This window comes from Centropristis striata, chromosome 1, assembly GCF_030273125.1.
Source record: "Centropristis striata isolate RG_2023a ecotype Rhode Island chromosome 1, C.striata_1.0, whole genome shotgun sequence".
NCBI lineage: Eukaryota > Metazoa > Chordata > Actinopteri > Perciformes > Serranidae > Centropristis > Centropristis striata.
The window spans coordinates 44,123,451-44,148,432 of NC_081517.1; the positions used below are offsets into that span (position 1 = coordinate 44,123,451).

The 24,982-nt window shown below is 36.7% G+C and overlaps 2 protein-coding genes across 2 annotated transcripts; both read right to left on the minus strand.

The window, feature by feature from the left end:
* Positions 1–6,253: 6,253 nt before the first annotated feature.
* On the minus strand, positions 6,254–14,785 carry LOC131973312 (GTPase IMAP family member 7-like). The gene is made up of 3 exons (XM_059335317.1): positions 14,758–14,785; positions 8,720–9,457; positions 6,254–6,261 (listed from the first exon to the last, which is right to left on the minus strand). The coding sequence occupies exons 1-3, from the start codon at positions 14,783–14,785 to the stop codon at positions 6,254–6,256; spliced, it is 774 nt and encodes a 257-aa protein (XP_059191300.1).
* Positions 14,786–19,457: 4,672 nt separating this feature from the next.
* LOC131973396 (hepatic lectin-like) lies at positions 19,458–24,571 on the minus strand. The gene is made up of 5 exons (XM_059335419.1): positions 24,394–24,571; positions 21,375–21,443; positions 21,135–21,316; positions 20,207–20,310; positions 19,458–20,129 (listed from the first exon to the last, which is right to left on the minus strand). The coding sequence occupies exons 1-5, from the start codon at positions 24,569–24,571 to the stop codon at positions 19,985–19,987; spliced, it is 678 nt and encodes a 225-aa protein (XP_059191402.1). The 3' UTR covers positions 19,458–19,984.
* Between the last annotated feature and the right edge of the window lie 411 nt (positions 24,572–24,982).

Below are 24,982 nucleotides of genomic sequence, written 5' to 3' on the forward strand. Positions count from 1 at the left end.
GATAGGAGAGGTGGTGGAATTGCTGCTGTCTTCTCAGACATTTATGTCTGCAAGGAAGTCCACCTTGGTGATTTCATATCATTTGAATACCTTGCCTTGTCAGTGCATTGCAAAACTACAATCTTAATAATAACTGTTTACCGTCCACCAAAATCCAAATGTGGATTTCTGGAAGAATTCTCCCAGCTATTATCTAAGGTTTCAATTGATTATGACTGTCTTATTATAACTGGTGACTTTAATATTCACATTGACAATGAAACTGACCCAGATGCCATAAACTTTGTTAGTCTGCTGGAGGCATTCGACCTCTCCCAACATGTCCGTGGACCCACCCACAATAAAGGACATACTCTGGATCTTGTCATCTCAAAAGGACTCAACATTACAACACCTCTTGTTGTAGATATAGCTTTTTCCGATCACTGTTGCATTTACTTTGATGTTTCTGCTTGCCCTGTACAACGTCAAAGTTCTCAATTACTCAAAAGACGCATAATTAATGACAATACAATTGAAAGCTTTCAAAAAACTATAAATGAGTTGTCGTTGTCCATGACATCTTCAACTGGGGATCTTGTGGACAACTTCAACTCAAAAATACAGAATGTATTCAACAAATTTGCACCGCTTAAATCTAAATATGTAAAAAAACAAAAAGCTCCCTGGAGAAATGGAGTGGATATCAAACACTTAAAAAGAAAGTGTCGTCAGGCAGAGCGACAGTGGAGAAAAACAAGACTTTACGTTCACAATGACATCTATAAGGATAAACTGAATGAATACAACAAAGCAATTAAACACGCCAGACAATCATTCTTTTCTAAAATCATCAATGAAAATATTAATAATAGTAAAGTGCTTTTCTCCACTGTTGACAGACTTGTTAACCCACCTTCCACCATTCCTTCAGAAATATTGTCCTCAGTAAAATGTTTTCAATTTGCTTCTTTCTGTAATAACAAAATCATTACTATTAGACAAAACATTACTGCCCTAAAAACTACAACTGAACTTTCCCTTCCTTTCTCCAGAAACTCCACCTGTGTCATGCCTCATTTTAACTGTTTAAATCTGATAGAACTTGGTGATATTGTTGGTCAGCTCAGGTCCACCGCCTGCTGCCTGGATCCTCTCCCAGCTGCATTTTTCAAAAATGTTTTTAACTGCTTAGCACCAGAGGTTTTACATATCATTAACACATCTCTTCAGTCAGGTATATTTCCCACATCACTAAAAACAGCTGTCATCAAACCACTTCTGAAGAAAAACAATCTGGATCAAAGTGTCATTGCAAATTACATGCCCATCTCCAACCTACCATTCCTCAGTAAAATACTTGAAAAAACAGTTTACATTCAGCTCAAGAATTATCTAGCGTCAAATAGCCTCTTAGATACTTAGACACTTATTAAAATCCTCAATGATCTACATATAAACCATTGACCATAATATCTTACTGGAAAGACTCGAAAGGTGGGTTGGTTTGTCTGGCCCCGTTCTAAACTGGTTCAGAACCTACCTTCAGGATAGGCAGTTTTATGTCTCCATCGGTGAATTTCATTCAAACAAAATGAACATTACATGCGGGGTACCACAAGGGTCAATTTTAGGACCACTACTGTTCAATCTCTACATGCTTCCACTTTCACATGTCATACGCAAACATAAAATAAGTTATCATAATTATGCAGATGATTCACAACTTTACATTTCACTACACCCCGATGACCTATCACCCATAACATCCCTCACTCAGTGTATCAAAGACATTAATCAATGGATGTCACAAAATTTCTTACAACTAAACAAAGACAAAACAGAAATACTTATCTCTGGTGCACAGGCTCACAGACAGAAAATTGCAGCACATCTCAACTCTCTCTCTCTTGACAGCAAAACTGAAGCAAGGAATCTGGGTGTAATTATCGACAGCAATCTAAATTTCAGAAGTCATATCAACCACATCACCAGATCATCTTTCTATCATCTCAAAAATATCTCTAAATTGAGAGGCTTTCTGTCAAAATCCGACTCAGAAAAATTAATTCACGCATTTATAACAAGTAGACTAGATTACTGCAATGGTTTATTCACTGGAATCTCCAAATCAAGTATTCACAGGTTACAACTAATTCAAAATGCAGCTGCGCGTATTCTCACTGGCACCAAGAAATATCAACACATCACACCCGTTCTTAAATCTTTGCACTGGTTACCCGTTAGAACAAGAATCGATTTCAAAATACTGCTCCTGGTTTATAAAGCACTACACAGCCTTGCACCTCAGTACATCACAGATATGCTCATCACCTACACGCCAGCAAGAACACTTCGGTCAACAGGCAGTGGCAACTTACTCATCCCTCACACCAAATCCAAAGAAGGAGAAGCAGCTTTTAGTGTTTATGCCCCGCGAAAGTGGAACACCCTGCCTGACTCAGTTAAACATGCCAAATCAGTAGCCATTTTTAAAAACAGATTAAAAACCAATCTTTTTTCAACAGCATTCGGTTGAACTGTGTACGTGTGGTTGTGGGAGTGGGTGCACATGTGTGAGTAAGTAAGTGTGTATGTGGTGAATATGGCAGAGCTTGTCTACCTGCAATCTTCAATTAATTTGTAATTGATTTTTTTTTCTAATTGTTTGTATTTGCTTGTTTTCTGTTGTTTTGTTTTGTTTTGTTTTTCAACTGTAATTATGTATATATTGTGAAGCACATTGAGTCTGCCTTGTGCATGAAATGCGCTCTATAAATAAAGTTGAATTGAATTGAATTGAATTGTCACTTACATGATGGGACGCATCAACCTTACGCTCGACCGTCCAGGTATCTGTTTCGCAGGCATCTTGATACTATGGATGGTGCTTGACTTTTCCGAGATCTTCCACACTCCACTTAGACCGTTAGTGGCGGTGGTTGAAGCCATGATGACCACAGCTATGGTAACCTACGTGACTTCCCTCACGACTGCGCTACAAGAGCGTTCCAAGATGCGTTGGGGACTAAAGCTGGGTGCATTGATTGCATGGTGCCTGGCTTGGTTTGCCCTGAGCATCCTCTTTTGGTATGGACTAATTGACCAAATGCTAGTTGCTGTATGGTTCATGACGTACGCTGCCTGCTTCCCAATGTCTAGGACCAGCGACGGTCAAGGGAACGTGCCGACACTGGCCTTCCAGTCACCATGGCTGGCTCAATGACCTTAGAAGAAGAACTCTCCTAGGGGACCAGTAGAATAGAAATCATTGCATGCTAAACGCTAAAGTAACTGCTAAACTAAGAAATCATATGAAACTATATGCCTTATCATTTAGGAAGAAGTACGCTGCACCCAGTGTAAGACCACAGTGGGAGCAGCTGGATACCTTTGGGAAATCTGTGCTGCATTATGGTGCACTCCGTGTCAACACTACTGTTTCCCTCTCGGGATTGCTACAGGGGTGGTTACCACCCTTAACAACGTCTGCCTACCTGAGGTGCCGGACGAAAGAATGGTGGAGTTAATTGCCCGGGCCCAGATGGAGTGGAATTCCATCCGTGCAGGAGAAGGCGGCAGAAAACGTGGGTATCCCTCTCACCATGTGTACTACGCTACCTACACTGTGTTCTGGAGGTTCGACGATGGGGAGAGTGCGGTAACTACGCACCTCCTGAATGGCAAAATCATCGCCATAGGGCAAAAGTTGGATCCTTTGCCCTGTGCCAGAGCAATGCCGCTGGAACCAAACATCGTGAACACCAAGACCCAGACTATGGACCAAGTGCGGTACTATGAGAATTACCTTGAGCAACTCATAGACTTGGGTTAGGGTTAGGGTTAGGGTTAGGGTGAGGCACTCACCTTCTCTGCTATAGCAGAGAAGGTGAGTGCCTCGCTGCTAAGCCGTGGCACTAACTAGAAACAAAATTCCAGGGAAATTGACTACTGCCGGATGATTCTCATGGTATAAATCAGCAGTTAAACAGGGACTCTGTCCTGAGTTCACAGACACCTCATAAAAGTCTGTAGGTCAAACAGTTCATTAGTTACCAAAAGGGGCGTGGCTACTCAAAAGGGGCGTGGCTACTGAAAAGAGGCGGGGTAATCAACCACCAGTTAAACAGGAACTCTGTCCTGAGTTCACAGACACTTCATACAAGTCTGTAGGACAAACGGTTAATTAGTAAGTAAAAGGGGGCGTGGCTAATCAAAAGGGGCGGGGTTATCAATCGCCAGTTAAACAGGGACTCTATGCCGAGTAATCTGACACCTTATACAAGTTTCTAGGACAAACGGTTCATTAGTTATGAAAGGGGGCGTGGCTAATAAAAAAAGGCGGGAATTTATGAAATATTGTTATGTAGAACTGGTCAGTGATGAGCCATCATCATGCATGACAAGTTTGAGGCAGATTGGACAATGTATGGTCAAGTTATAAGGTCTTGTGTTTTTTTTTTAAAAACTGAACTGTCTGTTCAGTTGGAATGTCTGTGTTGGAGGAGGGGGGTGGTGGGGGAGGCTTTGGTAGCTAAGCAACCAGGTGGCCAGGTGGAGTCGACCAGTCAGAGCAGAGCAATCAACTGAAATTAACTGCCAGTTCCGCCACAGTGACCAGACAGAGGTGGAGAGACTGGAATTTCTGTCCTCGAACAGAAAGCATTTTTGGCAAAACCATAATACCTATCATTGATCTGACTTCACTTTGAGCGTCCTGAGTTCTTCCTGAACGTCTACATATGTTTGTTTTTTTAAGAAAAATGAAAAAAACAGCTTTGTCAGAGCAATCTAAAAAAAACTGTTACATCTCCCTTTTTCAGAAATCTTCCTGCATTTTTAATATGGGAGCCAATGAGGCTGTTGGTGGTGTTGGTGGATCATCTGTGCGTCCTACGCCCAAACTATAACTCTGACAGCTTTACCAGAGGATTGTGAGTGAGAAGACAAATTTTCCTACGTTTCTATGTATAAATTATTTCTGTAGAGTGAAATTTGCGGCCTGGAGCGCAGTTTTCAAATTTATTTTTTGACAGTTTTTTCTCTCCCTCTACACTCTGGCGAAGATGTCACACACTGTGACACGAACAAAATGATCATGGTCATTGAACAGGGATAGATCAAAAACCATATGACCTATCGAAACGTGGATTAATACACCGATACACAAGACTTGTGTCTACTGTTTAAAGTTTAAATGGAGTCTCTAGGTGAAATTATGCCGGAGAAGTAGACGTTTAAAAATCTCCAATTATTGTTCTTTTTTTCGCTCATTTTTTTTCGGCCGTCCCATTCATTTCAATGCAAAATTTTGGGCAGTTTTCTACAGCTATTGTTGTATGGGACCAGTGCTCGGTGCGATTTCCCCGTGGCCTTAATAATAGATAGCAGCAATAGTTTTTAAAATTAATATTAGTATAGAAGTAGTAATACTGCCAGTATTAGTGGTTGTAGTTTGCATTATAATGGATTATAGCAGATACTACAAATATAGTATACATATTAGTATTATATTTGTAACAGAAGAAATTTTTTTCGCTTAGGGCCCCATTTTGTTTAGGGGCAGCCCTGCTCCATTCAAGAGAACATACTGATCACAGCTGATGCAGGTAACCACACCTACACTCAGCATGTGTGGTAAGTGTTTGATGAGAGAAAATAGAACCGCAGCTTTGTTGAAATATGTGAAAGTGGGAGAACTTGTTCTGCAGGAACACAGGCATCTCATCTGAAAGGTCACTTCCTGTAATTCACAGACTAATAGTAGTTGTAAACTGCTGACAGCACATTGTGCTGATTAAATGCAGGAACAGTGCTCAACCCGGTCAAATGCCTTTTCCTGGTCCAAAGAAACCAGACCAGCATCAAAACCCAAAGAACCAGAGACTTCCAAAAAATCTCTAATCAGTGACACATTATCAACAATGGACCTGCCGGGCACACAGTAGGTTTGGGTCCGCTGGATGACATGGTCCATGATCTATTAGCCAGGACTTTAGACAACAGTTTATAATCTGTGCAGAGCAGAGAGACTGGCCACCAGTTCTTTATATCCTGAAGGTCACCTTTTTTTGGTAGCAAAGTGAGCACTGCTCTCCTACAGCTCTGACCTCTAACCTTTTAAAATAGGTAGACCTACCAAGTCAACACAACCATAGATTCAAGGAATGGACCTCTTTAGGGCTTACAACATACTATTCACTAATAAGTAAATGTTCGGTTAGAAGTTTCCAAGATCTCAAGGATAAATTTGGTCTACAGAGCAAGGACCTCTTCAGATATCTACAAATAAGAGACTATATCAGGAAAAACATTATAAAAAATTATGAACCTGAAAACAATATTCTACAGGTATTTGTAAAAGCTTATAAAGATGAACCTTTTAAGAAGATAATTTCAAAATTATACACAAGTCTTCAATCTCTTAACAAAGAAAATGTATCTAATGTAAAATCAAGATGGGAAACTGAAGGCAACATCATAATCTCACAGGAGAACTGGAAGGAAATTTTCAAACAACAATGGAAAACAACAAATTCCCCACTTTGGAGAGAATATTCATGGAAAAATCTTATTCGCTATTTCTGCACTCCATATCAAAAGAGATCATATTCCAGTCAGACAGAATGTTGGAGATGTTGTGGAAGCAAAGAGGCGAATCACTATCACATATTCTGGTCTTGCCCTGTTGTGACCCCATTTTGGTTGAGCGTACATCAAATTCTAGAGACTGTGTTTTCAACAAAAATAACTCTTTGTTTCAATTTATTATATTTAGTGGATCTAGAGGAACTGGAGTAGAGGAATAAAGATAAATATTTACTTAGAATATTATTGGTGGCCTGTAAGAAATCGATAACAAAGAAATGGCTGAAGAGGGAGGCACCTAGTGCAGATGAATGGATCGATATTGTGTACAGCATCTTTGTAATGGAAAGAATTACTTTCAATTTAAGAACACAAAAAGAGGTATTTATTGAAAATTGGCAAAAATGGATTACATATGTCTCTACCATAAAACCGGATTTCAGGTAATCTCAGATTGGACGATCAGAATACTTTCATTTCTTTGTACCTTTCCCCTTTTTATTTTATTTTATTTTATTTATTCATTTAATTTTGGGTGTTTTCCAATCCCCTTTTGTACACTTTTACTTTTTTCTTTGATATTTTCTGTATTTGTCTATAGGTCTTCATGTTGATTGTTTGTTTGTTAATTTCAAAAACCAATAAAAAGTAAATTACAAAAAAAAATATATATAGGTAGACCTACTCACCATCACTGATACAGATGAGTATTTCTTCTTCTCAAACACAGATGTTTCTAATATGGTTCAATAGCTTCTGCATTAATGCCAGGACACATAAACTGAATTTCACACTTTATTGAAAATTGCATTTAGCCCATACATTCACATATAAAGTATAAACACCCATATTTCAGAAGTTAATATAGTAAACAGGATTCTTTGTAGCAATTGCCTCTTCCAGATTTTCCTTTTTGCACAGGAGGATGCATCAACGCAGCTAATGAAATGGAGGCTTATTTGAAAAAGGCCAGTTAGAATTAACATTAACTTTCACTTATATATATTAAGGCTTAATGAATAAAGGACTTCTACAAAACTTTTGCACACTTTTGTTAAATCATACATTGAGTGTTCAAATAAAAGTTTCATCCCCCCCAAAAAAACTGTATGTGACGCAAGCTCGAAAAGAAATGTGACAAAACTGTATTTTGGGATTCTGTTTCCAACTGTAAGAAATTATTTGACACATAGCTTAAAGCAGGGGTCTAATACTCAAATTACCTGGGGCCGCTGGAGGCAGTATCAAAATGACCAAAAAAAGACAGAAAATTACTTAAAAAAGACACAATATGACCGAAAAAAAAAGACACAGAATGACAAAAAAAGATACAAAATGACTGAAAAAAACACTCAATTACTTTAAAAAAGATACAAAATTACAAAAAAGACACAAAATGACCAAAAAATACACAGAATTACCAAAAAAAGACACAATTACTTTTTAAAAAAGACACTAAATGACCCAAAAAAGAGAGAAAATGACAGAAAAAAACGAATTACTTAAAAAAGAAACAAAATGACCAAAAAAAATACACAGAATTACCAAAAAGACACAAAATTATTTTAAAAAAGACACAAAATGACCCAAAAATACACAAAATTACCCAAAAAAGACACAAAATTACCAAAAAAACCCCCACAAAATTGCCAAAAAAAGTAATTAAAGGGACCTTCCACACACAACACGGTAAAGTGCCATTCATATAAAACTCACATTAAACTTTCATATCAAGATGGGGGGCACAAAATATCGTCATGAGGGCAGCAATTGGCCCGCGGGCCGCGAGATTGAGACCCATGCCAATATGTTGTGCATCAAAGGGTTAAAGTAAGCTTGTCCGTTAGCCTGACAAGGAACAGGCTAGTTCAGTGGTATAAGTTACCATGGTTATTGAGAAGGGAATCACATAAGCCACATTAATGGAACAAATCTCTCACTTAAATTAGCATGACTTATCAAAATAAGCCAGGCTTCTCCTGAATCTGCCATGATGGAACACCCTCCACGTCCCGCAACTATATAAACATATCTAATGTGCAACCATTAGCTGCCAGTATAAGTGCCCCAAAACCTGACACGAGAAACATTGGGGGGTAAATAAATGCTCCTGCTCCAACACTTCCCAGGGAAGTATAAACTATCTTTTTACACCAAGCAATCTTTTCCTGCCTCTCCCTCATCTCCTCCCTCATTCTCTCCCTCATCCTCTCTTCCACTTCCTTCATTCTTCGCTCTTCCTCGTCCTTCTTTTTTCTCTCCTCCTCAAGTCTCTTCTGGGTTGCCTTGTACATCTCACTGGCGTAGTGACTTCCTCCATTGCGCTTCACCATTGTATCTATCTTGTCTAGAAGTTCCCTGACCTGGTTTCTGTCTTGTCTTTTGTCATTGATGAGTGAATGATATCGTCCCCCTAACTTATTTATCAGTGTTTTTAGATGTGTGCTCTCTGCCACATAGTCTTCTACAGATTTATCCTTCAGGAGGTCAGCATGTGTAAACAGGACTATGGTATATATGTCAGCATCTGAGCCAAAGTTTTCCTGGATCCAATTCACAGCTGACTTCTCCTCTTCAGTGAATCTTACCTTCAGACTGATGACTAACAGAAAAGCATGGGGTCCAGGAACTGACTGTTCAATACACTCCTTAATGTTTTCCTTTATTCCTTCTCCTGTTTTGTTTGTGTCAAACAGTCCTGGGCTGTCGATCACAGCAATCTTCCTCACTCCATGTTTTCCCTCTATTCTTTGGCAGCCTTTAGTCACCGACTCAGGTGACATTTCCTCATGAAAGGCATTTTCTCTCCCCAGGATGGTGTTTCCAGCAGCACTCTTTCCTGATCCAGTTTTTCCAACCAGCATGAGTCTCAGGGCTTCATTTGTTGAACCTATGAAGAGTTAAAAAAAACATCCACTGAAATTAAATGTCACCAAAGTTATTACAACTACTACATGATTTGCATGATATACACTGCTACATGTAGCTACATGCTAACATCAGCAAAACCTGTAATCTTGGTTGCCGATTTTAATTTCTGGATAACATAATATTTCTTGATCGCATTCCAGCTCGAACCTGTTTGACTGAAACCACAAAACCTCGTTTGTCGGGTAGCTAATTTCTGAGCTGCTACTGAGCGCAAGTTTCGCGCATGCATGATTCATTTGCAGACTGGTGCAAACTGGACGCTGAGGGGTTAAACATCTCCTGCTGCTGCAGGAGGACTGGACCGCTTGTGAGTGCTTTGGGACGGCGCCTGCTACTCGTTAAGAGAGTTTAAGAGTCTCCAAAAGTCTCCAATAACACCAGAAAAAGACCCTAGAGTTGTTGCTAGTTGCTTTGTTGAAGAAGAGTCTAGAGCATGGGTCTCAATCTCGCGGCCTGCAGGCCAATTGCGACCCTCGTGACGATATTTTGTGGCCCCCACCTTGATATGAAAGTTTAATGTGAGTTTTATATGAATGGCACCTTGCCGTGTTGTGTGTGGAAGGTCCCTTTAATTACTTTTTTTGATAATTTTTTGTCTTTTTTTGGTAATTTTGTGTCTTTTTCAGTAATTTTGTGTATTTTTTTAATAATTTTGTGTCTTTTTTGGGTCATTTTGTGTCTTTATTTAAATAATTATGTGTCTTTTTTGGTCATTTTGTGTCTTTTTTGGGTCATTTTGTGTATTTTTAAAATAATTTTGCGTCTTTTGTGGTAATTCTGTGTATTTTTTTGGTCTTATTGTGTTTTTTTTTTGTCATTTTGTGTGGGTTTTTTTTTAGTAATTTTGTGTCTTTTTTTGGTCATTTTGATACTGCCTCCAGCAGCCCCCAGGTAATTTGAGTTTGAGACCTCTGGTCTAAATAGTCGCTAAATATAGCAACAAAGTCTAGTTGGCAACACTGTTTGCCGCATCAGTCTGTTGTCACATTATGTCTGTTGGTTAGCCACTACTAAAGTACCTGTATGGTAACAGAGGCCGAGGGGAACTAACTAGTGGGCGGAGCCAAAACACTTAACCCAGATTTATTTATTTAAGTTGCTGGTGCACTACTGTTTTGTATACTGTTTTATTTAAAATTAAATGGCTTGAATCTGCTCTATTTACTCATGTTTTACAAAGGGTTTAACCTGAGCCAGGCCTTACCACAATGATAATCATATCACAGTCATGCAGGTGCAGTATGATATTTTTTTCATAGAGAAAAAATGGTATCGGAACATCTCTAATTGACATACCTTTATACTTTTGGCAGTGAGCAGTTTGACCATTCAACATGAGCAGCACAAACAGGCTGCAACCTGCGACCCAAGCTTTTCCTTCCAACATCTCAGTAACAGTGACCTCCGCCAAAAACCTAACAACCACATGAAAAAGAATGAAACAAAATGTATTTATTCATTGGTCAAACAGTGGCTGGTGGACTCCTCCCTCACATCTGTTTCTGCTCGCATACAACCAAAGCTGCATGTAACATTGATTCACTGCATCACATGGTAACATACACAGTGATTTTCCAATAAAACTAAAAATAAATACACTTAATATTGAACGGGGCGTGTATACAGGAGACATCAAAATAAACAATGACGTTGTCTGTTAAGCAATTAGTAATAAAGCAATAAGACTAAACAGAGATCTTATTACATGGAAACTGATATTTTTAACGTAGCCTACCTGTACACAAAGTGCTTCCTCAGGTGTGTGGTGTGTTGGCATGTGGAGAGATTCTTTATGGCACAACATCTAAAACACACCCTTATCTAGCTAAACAAGGCTGTTCAGCTGGTTTAACAGTGATTTGACTTCGTTTCATTTTCATGGAAAACAGAACTAAATAAACCAGAGCAGGCTAAAGGAGAAGGGAGCCCTCCAGGGGTGGCAGGAGGAACTGCATGGGCCGCTGGAGGCTGTATCAAAATGACCAAAAAAAGGCACAAAAACACAAAATGACAGAAAAAAACTAAATTACTTAAAAAAGACACAAAATGACCAAAAAAAGACACAAAATTACAAAAAAAGACTCAAAATGACTGAAAAAAGCACTAAATGACTTTAAAAAGACACAAAATGACCAAAAAATACACAGAATTACCAAAAAAAGACACAAAATTATTTAAAAAAGACACAAAGTCACACAAAAAAGACACAAAATGACAGAATAAAAGCTAGATTACTTTAAAAAGAAACAAAATGACCAAAAAAAGACAGAATTACCCAAAATAAGTAATTAGCCTAAATATAGCCTGGTTGGCAACATGGGCAAACAAAAACGGGAGTTCCCCCCTCCATGAAAAAGCAAGCGGAGCTGTTCAACACGAAGGTGCTGAAGTGTGGAGTGTCCAAAAGCTCCAAATAATCCAGACTTGTTGCCTCCATCAGACTAGAAAACAAAGCAGCGTGGAGCCCTACTGTACATTTACCTCTAAAGTTCTGGCTGTAAACTCCATGAGGCCAGTTTCAGTTTGATGATGATATACCAAGTAAAACTGGAGACAAGCTCAAATAGATTTAGTATAAAATGATAGAACTGGATGGAACCCTCTTATATGTTAGATTTGACACCTTTGTTCACATTTGCAACATTTAAAATTCTTTATTGAGCATGATAGTGTCTTGAAAGTTAAAAAAAAAGATTCAAAATCACATTTTATGTTAGACTAAAGGAATAAAAAAGACACAAAATGACCAAAAAAGACACAAAAGACACAAAATGACCAAAATACATAAAATTACTTAAAAAAGACACCAAAAGACACAAAATGACTAAAAAAAGACACAAAACGACCAAAAAAGACACAAAATGAGAAGACAGAATGACCAAAAATGACAAAAAAAGACACAAAAAGACACAAATGACCAAAAATACACAAAAAAGACATGAAAAGGATTAAAAATGATTAAAAACGGATAAAATAGCCCTATAAGACTCCATAGAGTTAATAGGGCACTCATTGAAATACTTGCAAATTCCAAATTTCAACCCTAGAGAATATTGGAGGATATTACATACAGCCAGAATGTGTAAAAACATACAAATCCAGGGGAGGGGGGTAATATTTTGAGAAAAAAAGTTTACGAGATTAAAGTGGCAAATCTACGAGAAAAAAATGTACAGATTTATGAGATTTGAAGTGGTGAATCTGGGAGAAAAGAAAGTTGCTTTTTTTCTCCACTTTTTTCTCGTAAATCTGCAACTTTTTTTGCAAAGATTTGCCACTTTAAATCTCTTAAATCTGCAACTTTTTTTCTTGTAGATTTGCCAATTTAATCTAGTAAATATGCAAATTTTTTCTCTAAATATTACCTCCCCCACGGTATGTATTTTTATTTTTATTCATACTTGGACCTAATATGCCGTCATAGTCAAGTTCTCCTGATACGAGTCATTGAAGAATAATACGACCGTTTCTTGCAGATTTTTTTTTCTAAATTTTTCATTTTTACATTTCCTGTTAACCCTCTGAAATCTTCGGCTATTATGTCCGTTTAAAAATCTGTTAAAAATCTTTACCATGCCATGTTGGTATCAGTTTTTTCAGCGTTACCTGACCTTTATGTCCTGATAATTAATTTATAACTTTGACTTGATCAAAATTTTGAACCCAAAAGAAACAAAGGAAACATAAAATCTGATCTTGAAAATGATGTCTCAATACACAGAATTTTAAATATTGCAAATATGAACACAGGTTGCATATAAAACATACACTGTAATAAATTATTCTGTAGTCATTTCACTTTACTTAATATATTTGTAAAATGTATTAAATATAAATGCGTCCTTGATTTTGAGGCAGTTGTTTAAGTAACTTTAATATAAAATGTTTGAGATAGAATCTACTTATTTTGACCACATTAAATATAATCTTTATGTGTATGTAATTCTGAATCAAGAGAATTTTGAATGAATCCAACACAATAGAATTAGTCCGTTTTTAATTGACACTTAAAACTTCCTCTTAAGTTGTTATTAACTCAACTTTTTAGATTTAATTAATAATATTGCGTGCAATCTGTTGCCTCAATTTTATTGAGTAGCTATTATTTATCTTTTTTTTTCAGTGTATAACAGGTAAAATGAGGATAATATCTAGTTCTATATTTTATACTAAATATATTTGACAATATCTCCGGTTTTACTTGGCTGAATATCCAATGGCTTGAAAATCTGGCATGGAGTTTCAATCTAGAACTTTAGAGGGAAGCTGATGGAGAGACTCAATGTTGCTTCATTTTTATGTCTTCACGTCATGAGGAAGTTAATGTGCAGGAGCTTTCATGGACTCTAGAGGGTTAAAAATAACGGTTAACTATCACAGCAAAATCTGTAGTGTTGTTTTTTCAGTGTTAATAATTTTGAGTTGGTGAGTATTGATTTTGGAGTTGTTTTAACATTGTAGTGATCAAAAAGCTCTACCAGCATTGTTACATGTTAACACCTGAGTTAGATTCAATTCAGTTGCAGTTGATTTTCAGATTTAGTGACTTGTATGTTCGGCTAAAGACAGAATGCACTTTTAATGTATCGTAAAACAAAACAATGAATGTTAATTATCACATTAGTGAAAGGAAATAACATGATTTTAGGGTTAAAATACAATACACTTTAATATGTCATTAAATAACACAATGTATGTCAAAAATTAACACTCAAAGTGGAAAGGAATAACACAATTTCGAGTTAAAAGTGCACTTATGTGGTGTCATAAAGCACCAAGGGTGTCAAATATTTAACACTATTAAAAAGTTAAAATATTAACACTTTTCAAAGTGTTATTTAACTCAGAATCCGTGAGAAGTATATAAACTCAGAAAAAGATACAAAATGACACAAATGACCAAAAAAGACACAATGTGACTTACAAAGACATGAAAAGGATTCAAAAATAGACAAAATAACCCAAGACTCCATAGAGTTAAGCATACAACATGCTTATTTTCCAGATTTCTAGATTTAATAATCTTAATTTCAGAAATCTTGTCAAGGTAAATTATCTGTCCATGCAGCAAGATCATTTCCCTCAGATTTACTGTTTTTATCTGGTTTTTAGACTAAACACCTTTTTGCAGTGTATATGTTGTTAAATGTATTGCCACCTGTGTTACAACTGTTAAATACATAAAAAAAGACCAATATCAAGGAGTAATGTTCTGCCTTATTGAATTTGCATGAAAACAAATGTGATTCAACAACTTACTGCACAGGGTGAACAGCAACATCCTCATGTTGTTGCTTTGCAGTTTCCAAGAAATAGTAACTCAGAAAGTAAGACGTCCAACATAAATAGAAATTCTATCACCCACAATGTGTCAGCATGCAAACTCCACTCACACGTTCTCAACCTACACACCAACTTCTTAACCTGAACTATCACAAACTTACTTCTGTAATTAAGATAAATTCATTTCCTGACAAAGGCTGATTTGTTTATATGATCTGTAACAAAAGAAAAGTGGTTTATCTAACGTCAGCAAATCAAAGAAATGAAACTCACATTCTCTGGAATAGAATCTGGTGGGTATAAAGTCGTACAAAAAGTCCCTTGAGGTTTACAATAGTTATTCATCTAAATTTGCCAGAGAAGTTTGTTCACATTGGTGCCACAAAGGGGCGCTCTGTTCATACTTATAGCTCAATAAGCTGGCAAGGTAAAGGTACATGACTGCAACTGGACAGTCTATTAACCTTCTGGAGTCTCCAACAGCGCCAAAGCATGCTTCATCACATCCAGATGTAAAAACAAAGCAGACCAAAAAAAGACACAAAATGACCAAAAAAAGACACAAAAAACAAAAAAAAGACACAAAATGACCAAAAAAGACACAAAATAACTAAAAAAGACACAACAACTGACATAAAATGACCAAAAAAGACACAAAATGACCAAAAAAGACACAAAAAAGACACAAATGACCAAAAAAGACACAAAATGAAAAAAAGACACAAAATAACTTATAAAAAAGACACAGCAGACATAAAATGACAAAAAAAGACACAAAAAGACATAAAATGACCAAAAAAGACACAAAATGACCAAAAAAAGACACAAATGACCAAAAAGACACAAAATGAAAAAAAGACACAAAATGAGAAGACAGAATAACCGAAAAAAACCCACAAAAGACACAAAATTACAAAAAAAGACAAAATGACCCAAAAAAGAAACAAAATAACTAAAAAAGACAAAAACAGACACAAAATGACAAAAAAAGACACAAAAAGACACAATAACTAAAAGACACAACAACAGACATAAAATGACCAAAAAAGACACAAAAAAGACACAAATGACCAATGAAGACACAAAATGACTTACAAAGACACAAAAAGGATTCCAAAATGGACAAAATAGCCCTATAAGACTCCATAGAGTTAACTTTTATCTTGTCTAGCAAATGTCATATGAAATCCACTCTGTGATCTCATAATTCAATATTTCATCCTTGTTTGACAGATAAATGTTCATAAATATTTTTCTGAACATATATTCCCACTAGACTTTATCCCTCCAAAAGAGAGTCTGCAGCACAATACACACAAATAAAGTGCTGACCATCTTGTTTTTGAAACAAAGTTCTTTCAAATTTACTTATGAAATGACAGAGCCCCTTAAGGGACATTGAAAGAAAAAAAATCGAAGTTAAAAAAAAATAAATAAATAATACTTTTGCAAGATCTCGCAAAAGTATAATTTTTATTTTTTTTTTTACTTTTCTGTGTATCATCTACAGAGAATCTTCTTGTTTTAATGTCATTAAATAATGTTATTTACCAGCGATTCGCCACAACGCACCAGCAATTCATCAAAAACGGAAAGGGTAGGTACATATTGGACACTGATCCTCCTCCTGATTGGTTCCTGCCGTCATTCACTTCTCTGTAGTCAAACCAGTCGGCCATATGTAGTGCGCCCGCATTGTGATATTTATGGTAAATTCATTAAGCTTGTTCAGAGCGAGCTGACATGAAGGATAAACATTTTACTGTCATTCTTTCTCACTTTGCAGTATAAAACTCTTACCTGCAGAGAGGAGATGAAGTGTTAACTTTACATGGACACTCCACGTGATATAATCAAATTGCGTTGCGCCGAAAATGTATTCAGAGAGAACACAGGCTCCATTGGAGGGACCACCTTTTTTCAGCAGCCTTGAAATTGACAAAGTTCTCCTCCGCTGTACCTGGGCAGTGTATTCTGATGATTGATAATAAAGAAAACTAAAAGGAACTTCGACTTGGTCTTTAATCCACGTTTCTCACTCAGAGAGGTAGTAAATTTATACTACAAGATCTTAGTACTATTGTGGCTAAATGGGCAGAAGGGGTGAAGAGGAGTGAAGCAGAGGAGGTCCTGAGTGTACGGCAAGGTGTGGAGGTTTGAAGGAGCTCAGTTAGATATGAGGGTGAAGGTTGTGGAGGCTTTGAATGTGAGGAGCAGGATCTTGAAGTGAATACGGAGGTGGATCGGGAGCCAATGAAGCTGTTTGAGGACGGGAGTGATGTGTTGTGTGGATGGACTTCTGGAATTGACGCATGCGGCCGAATTTTGGACTAATTGCAGTTTATTGAGGATTTCTGTGGCAGACCATGTAGAAGATCATTACAGTAATGGAGTCGGGATGTGACAAGGGCTTTAACCAGTATATAGGTGTTATTATGGGAGAGAGATGGGAGAAGGCGATTGATATTGCGAAGATGAAAGTATGCAGAGCGGGTGATGTTATTGATATGGGCAGTGAAGGAGAAGGTGCTATCCAGGATGATGCCCAGACTTTTGATTATTATTATCAATGTGCAGTGAGAACCTATTGGATTTAGATAATGTGGATTAAGTGCCAACCAAAAGGAGTTCTGTTTTATTTCCATTGAGCTTGAGAGAGTCGTGGGAGAACCAGGTTTTTACATCGTGTAGACAGTCCAAGGTTATTATAGTTAACGAAAACTAACGAAATAAAGAAAACTAGAATTGAAAAAACATTTTCGTTAACTGAAATAAAAATAAAAACGTGAGTTTTTAAAAAAAACGATAACTAACTGAAACTGTATTGTGTGGTTACAAAACTAACTAAAACTAACTAAAATTAGAGTGAAAATGTCCTTAGTTTTCGTCTTTGACAACTTTTTTCATACATAAACCTTTTTGGTTGATATGAAATCTATTTCAACTATCTGGTTTTATGACTTAATAAATTTATTGGGGCTGAGATGGATCAGACAGAGGAAACAAAGGCAACATTTATTGTGACCTTATTGAATCTGGCACCCAAAAAATACCCCATTACAAAAAACTAAAACTAACACTAAAACTAATAAAAACTAAACTAAAACTAAGCATTTTCCAAAAAATAAAACTAATTAAAACTAGCAAACTCACTCTAAAAACTAATTAAAACTAACTGAATTTGAAAACAAAAATTGACAACGAAATTAAAACTAAAACTAATGAAAAATCCAAAACTATTATAACCTTGAGACAGTCAAGTGATCTGTTTCATTCTGAAGAGTCAGCTTTTTCAAAACCAACATGGCTCAGTTCAAAATTTTCTTTCAAACAAAACTTCTCATCTCTTCTCTGACATGATTTTGACATCAGATGATTTGCCACCACTACACTTCATAGTGATGTTTGTTCAAACAGAGAGACTGTTGTCTCATCTGTCACTGGATTTAAATTAATGCCTGGAGGAAGTGCGGTACCAGGATTGCAGGAGAGATAGAGCTGGGTGTCGTCTGCATAACAATGAAAATTGAGTCCTTGATTCCTGAAGATATTACCGAGCAGGAGTAAGTAGATAATGAAAAGAAGGGGGCCAAGGACAGAGCCCTGTGGTACACCACAAGTGACTGGGGAGGGGAGAGTTTTCTTTTTTTATTATTGTAGATTGATGCTGAGGACATCAAAACTATGAAAGAATGTACATATGGACTTATGTAGTAAAAAAAAAAAAATGTTAAACAAACCAGAATGTTTAAATATTTTAGATTCTTCCTTTTGCTTTGATGACAACTTTACACACTTCTGCATTCTCTCAGTCAGATTCATGAGCTGTCACCTGGATGGTTTTCACTTAACAGGTACGTCTTATCCAAAGTTCATTTGTGGAATTTCTTGACTTCTTAATGACAAAAATCCTCCCATTATGCAGATAAAATGCATTTTTGTTCATTTTATTCAGGCAATAATAATCATGACATAACTCAAAATCCATTTGGAATTTTTATTTTCAAGCTTGGTAAGACAGTGTCTCCTAAACTGACGAAATAAATACAAAGTCAGTTTTTTTTTTTTTTTAAAAGCAAGGGATATATTAATTATTCAAAATTTGGCAGAAATGACAGTTAATGACAAAAATAATTAAAGCTGAAAGCGGCGTTGAACGGGTCCTCACCCGTCAACACACAATTGTTTTGAGAAATGCATTAACTGTTGCAAACTGCAAATGTAAATAGTGATGTGAGAAATGCACCAAAGCGACTGAAAAACTGTAACAAACAAACAAACAAACACCTTCTCACACACACACTTGACTTCCATACCAAATTCAAGCCTCCAATTCTGCCCTACAAAGTCTAACTGCAACTAGCAAAGGGTTAAACTGAGAAAAACTGCTTTAAAGTTTTTTAACGTTTTTTAACTGGTCAGCCAAATGGGTTATAGGTAGGTCAGTGATATGACACTTATTTCTACATGTATTGATGATGTCATTTTTATACTGAAATCATGAAGAGTTATTTGACCTTTGACCCCAAAGATGTAGTTACTGCACTGCTGTAAAAGGTTCTAATAGTAATGTTAGGTAATTGTTGTCTTCTTTCAGCTTTTATATTTAGTTTTCAGTGAATAAACATTTTCAAATTGATTTTGTTATGAGTGTATTTAAAAGTGTTTAACAACTCTATTAGAAGATTTGTGTATTTTAGACTTAATATTATGAAGTAATGTTACATTTTAGTCTTGACATAATTTATTCCCCCTTTACTTAATTGCTATATAGATAATAATTTCCCCTCCTAATAAACGTATAATTTCTATTATTCTTGTCTTCACTATTCAACACAATGAATAAATACAAGGCTACACTGTATTTCAGTCAAAACAGACTGTTGTAAGTGCAATCAATGCGGTCTGCTTTGGTTTTGAGTTGGATTTTGTAGTTACTGCAATTTTTATATCATTATTTCTCTGAGTTAAAGCAAAATTGAAATCTAAAACTTTGTCACAAGATTAAACATTCATCAAGGAGTTCATTTTTAGTTTATAACTCAATTTCGACCAAAAAAGTAGTAACTGCAGTTAGACTTTGTAGGGCAGAATCTACGGCTGCTAGAGGGAGGAGAATGATTGTGTTTCAAAAAAGTGTTTTATAAGAAAAAAGATAAAAAGCTATTTTTTGGTGCTTATCACAGAATATTTACAAATGACATTAGACATCCATAGGTTTTTCACAGATCCAGTGTCTCAAGGTAGAACAGTCAGCATCATTCCAACTGTTCAGCACTCCAGACCAATACACGTAGACACAATCCTCCTTCCACGTACGTGCGTTGGGCTCGCCTGGATACCAAAACCTGTTCAAAAACAGACAAACCTGGAATTATTGCAGAACATGATGCAGAAAATAGCATTAAAGAAATAAAAGTCTTACCCTGAGCTGTTCAGAACTGAACCATCTACCCATCTCCATGTTCCCTCTTCTTCTCTGTCTGTCAGACCGATCCAGAATTCCTGGTTGAAGGAATTAATGAATCCCTGTAATGTAAAGAAATAAAGTAACAATGTGGGTTGTTACAATGAAATGGGTTCTGATGTTTTATCTGCTGTTATTGGCCTATCACAGACATATTGTATCTATGCAAACATGAAATATAATGCAGTTGACAATGTTTGGAGTGATATAGGAATCATGTCATATAGCTATTTCTTTTATTTTTCATTATTTTTTAAATGGTCAGCATTTGACTGCTACTGGACATATAGTACTGATGTTTATTTAGCTTTTAATTCATTCTTTTTTCCCTCAGTTTTCATTTGTACAATTGGTTGACAGTGTAACACATTGTATGTATAATGTATAATAATGTTAAATATGTTTTAATAATTGTATTTGTTTATGAAAACAGCCTCTTGAGTATCTTTGCATTTTCATTAAAAAATTCACTGTATCATCTGCCAAAATTGTCTCAAAAATCCCATATCTCTTATATTATATATATAATGTTCCTAAATGTTATTAACCTCTTGTTTAAATTGTACATTTTTTATACATATATAAAAAATATATACACGTTGTATATATATGTGTGTGTCTGTGTCTATATATTGCTTGTTTAATTGTTAATACCTTTCTTATATATTTCTAGTTTATATTGCTTGTTTACTATTGTTATTTTTATTGAAGCTCCTCTATCTTGCTGTCCACTTTGCTGCTGTAATTGGAAATTTTCCTGTTGTGGGATTAATAAAGAATAAATCTTATCTAATATCAGTGGGGCTTTAGTTCTTACTACAGTATTAACTCAAAGGATAAATAAGAATGTCAACAACAACAAAATCTTTAACTTCTTTTCTTTTACCTGCTCTTCTTCATTGGTTACAATGACTAGATCTGCCCCTCTGTCTCTGCAGTCCTGTCTGCTGTCCTCCCAGCTCTTCCATCCAGAAGAAATGTAATAAAAACTGTTGCTGAATGACTTGCAGCCGTCTTTACAGAAGTGATCTGCAAGCAATTCAGGAAGTAAACGTGTTAAAACGCCCACTGCAAACACACACAAACAGCTTCAGTCAGATGCATACAAGTCAAAGTCTAAACTCACTGATTTCAGCCAAAGTTTGGTTTCTCTTTTCAGCCGAGCTCCTGCTGAGGGTCTGCAGTTTAAATCTGTCTGCAAGGGAGAATAAACTGTTCTCATCCATAACCAGTGTTCATTTAACTGCTCAGGACATTAAAAACAATTGTTGACATATTGTACAGGACATTACAGTTTTTTTTCAGTCACATTGGTGCATTTCTCACATCACTATTAACATTTGCACAACAGTTAATACATTTCTCAAAACAATTAGAACAATTACAACCTGCAAAACCTAGTTGATAACCTGCAGAAGTGTGTCACTTGCTCTAAATGGATCATAGCTCATTCCTCAAAAGCAAGTATTCATGTCAATGAAAGTGTCAGTGACATCAAGATGAAAAGTCCTGACACCATGTTTATGAACCAGATAGTCAAATGTCTCTGTCATGTTTTCATTATGACAGTTTACTCTGGAAATGTTTTCAATGCAGAAAAGTAAGATCTTGGTGACGCTACCTGAAAATGCTCCAGACAGACTATATAATATTTACAGCCATTTGAAAACTACAGTAAAGTTACACATTACTGTATTTAGTGAGGTAACTGAGTACAACACACTGAATATGTTTCACATTTTACTGGATGTGCTCTTTGCAATTCTCATTTGTTTACAGCATTGTGCAAAAGGAGAAAAACACCTTATTTACAACAAACATAAAGTCCCTTTGTGAGCTGTAACAGTGTCACAGTGTTGTAGAAATGGTCCTCACTATGTCCTGCTGGTTCATATATGTTGTAAAGTGTTTATGGTTTATGGATTCAGCTCTGAGTGATTGTAGAGAAGTGGCTTATCATTGGTTCAACTAATGCTTCACACAGCCTTCTGATCAGTGAAAGCTGAGCTTCACCTGAGAGAAATTGTTCAATTCTGGAGACATTTTCAGTAAAAAATAAAGCTTTTAAAAAATCTATAAAATTAGCTTGACAGGTTTTGACAACTAGTTCAACATTTTTGTATGTAATGACTCAATCAATGAAATGAGGACTATTAGTTTTTATATGGAATGACTATTCAGCATTCACAAGTGTAGTTAATTTTGACTGACATGACATAAGATATGATAATGTTATAAAACAGCAGAGAGTTGTATGAAAGCACTTGATGCATGTCCAAAAGCATTTGTAATTTGTTGGAAGGAATTATCAATAGAATTATTATTATTAATTAAATAGGAGAAACTGTTACTATGATGAGCACAAATGACTAAATGTTGTGGAGGTTGAACTAACTGTTGCGCAAATGTTAATATTGATGTGAGAAATGCACCAAAGTGACTGAGAAAAACTGTAAAAACAAGAAATGTAATAAAAACTGTTGTTGAATGACTTGCAGCCGTCTTTACAGAAGTGACCTGCAAGCAATTCAGGAAGTAAACGTCCCTACAGCAATAGCTGTAGGGACCAGTGCTGCACTACTGTTATACTGTGGATTTCTTCTTCTTCCTCTTCTGGACGCAATTTCGTCCAGCTACTAGTCCTACAACTTGAAGAGTTGCAGGACAAATTATACATCAAAACGTGCGGTTTGATTGGGATCGGTGTGCTATTACTTTTCTCTACGGAATACGAATTTTTCGCAAAAAACTGCCCAAAAATTTTGCATTGTGGTGAATGGGACGGCCGAAAGAAAATGAGCGAAAAAGAACAATAATTGGAGATTTTCAAACGTCTACTTCTCCGGCATAATTTCACCTAGAGACTCCATTTAAACTTTAAACAGTAGACACAAGTCTTGTGTCGGTATATCGGTGTAAAAATCCACGTTTCGATAGGTCATATAGTTTTTTATCAATCCCTGTTCAATGACCATGATCATTTTTGGAGAAATTCTGAGATTATAATGGGTGTGTATTGCACGGAATGTTCGTGTCACAGTGTGTGACATCATCGCCAGAGTGTAGAGGGAGAGAAAAAACTGTCAAAAAATAAATTTGAAAACTGCGCTCCAGGCCGCAAATTCCACTCTACAGAAATAATTTATACATAGAAACGTAGGAAAATTAGTCTTCTCACTCACAATCCTCTGGTAAAGCTGTCAGAGTTATAGTTTGGGCGTAGGACGCACAGATGATCCACCAACACCACTAACAGCCTCATTGGCTCCCATATTAAAAACGCAGGAAGATTTCTGAAAAAGGGAGATGTAACAGTTTTTTTTAGATCGCTCTAACGAAGCTATTTTTTCATTTTTCTTAAAAAAAAAACATATGTAGACGTCCAGGAAGAACTCAGGACGCTCAAAGTGAAGTCGGATCAATGATAGGTATTATGGTTTTGCCAAAAATGCTTTCTGTTCGAGGCCAGAAATTCCAGTCTGTCCACCTCTGCTGTCACTGTTCCGGACCAGGTGTCAGTTAATTCTGTTGATTGCTTTGATCTGATTGCCTTTGATCTTTGATGTGATTACAGTTACAGATACCCACACACACAGGAATGTAAACGCGCACACTCCTCACGCTTCAAACACACACGCACACACGCGCACGCACACACACACACACACACACACACACACACAGGTAGCTTTATGCAATTTTCGCTACACACACACACACACACACACACACAAATACACACACTCACACACACACACACACACACACACACATTTTGAGGTTAAAGGGCATAGTTTGAAATCTCTAAAAAAATCTCATCATAGTGTACACACACTGGCAGCAGACCCTGTGGCCCTTTCAGAATTTCCCCAGAGGAAATTTTCTAGTTTAAACTTACTATGCTGGTTTATTTTCATTGTAAGTCTTGAAATAAGGTTTGCGGCTCTATTCCGACATTTTAACTCTTTTTTTGGCCAACAATGGCTCTTATGCTCTTAAAGGTTGCAGACCCCTGGTATATAGTGTGCTTTCAAGCACACTCAAATAGGAATTAAGCCCGTTGAATAGTAGATAGTGTGCTCTTTCAAGCACACTCAATTAAACAGCAAAGGGCATATAGACATGAGTGTGTGTGAGTTACTCACCTGGCTGCTGCTGCACTGAACTCTGTGTTGCAGCGTTGTGACCCTCGTAGCTGTCTATGCTTTCATAAATAGTCGCTGTCCTCTCGTCCGCCTCATCGCTCTCTCCAGCTGTATTTAACACAAATTCTTCCATTTTCTGTTGATCACCAAGATCGTTCTCATAAATGGTCTCAGACATCTCTATTTGTCAGCCTCTTGTTTCTACACACTTTGAGTTCTGTCCAGTATCACACTTCCCCATATGCTGAGGGAGTTTCTTCTCACCTTTTCTGTGTGTGGTAGATTATCTTCTTTATTCATCCTGTGGTTGGCTCAGCACCCAGCTGACAGGATGCTGGTCTGCCTCATTCCTGTGGTGCCTGTAGCCTGTGCCACTGCTCTCTGCTGCTGTTTTGCCTTCGACTCAGGTGCCTCTCCTCCTTCCTCCCATCTCCCCACACTTCCATACACTTATAATCAGGACTCCCCCATGATCTGAACTGAACATTCTCCCATTTTTGTTTGCTGTGTTACTAGCTAGCCTTCAGGCTTTGCTGTGTTTTGCTGTGTTACTGTGTCGCTGTATTAGCCACCAAACTGAGTAGTTTGC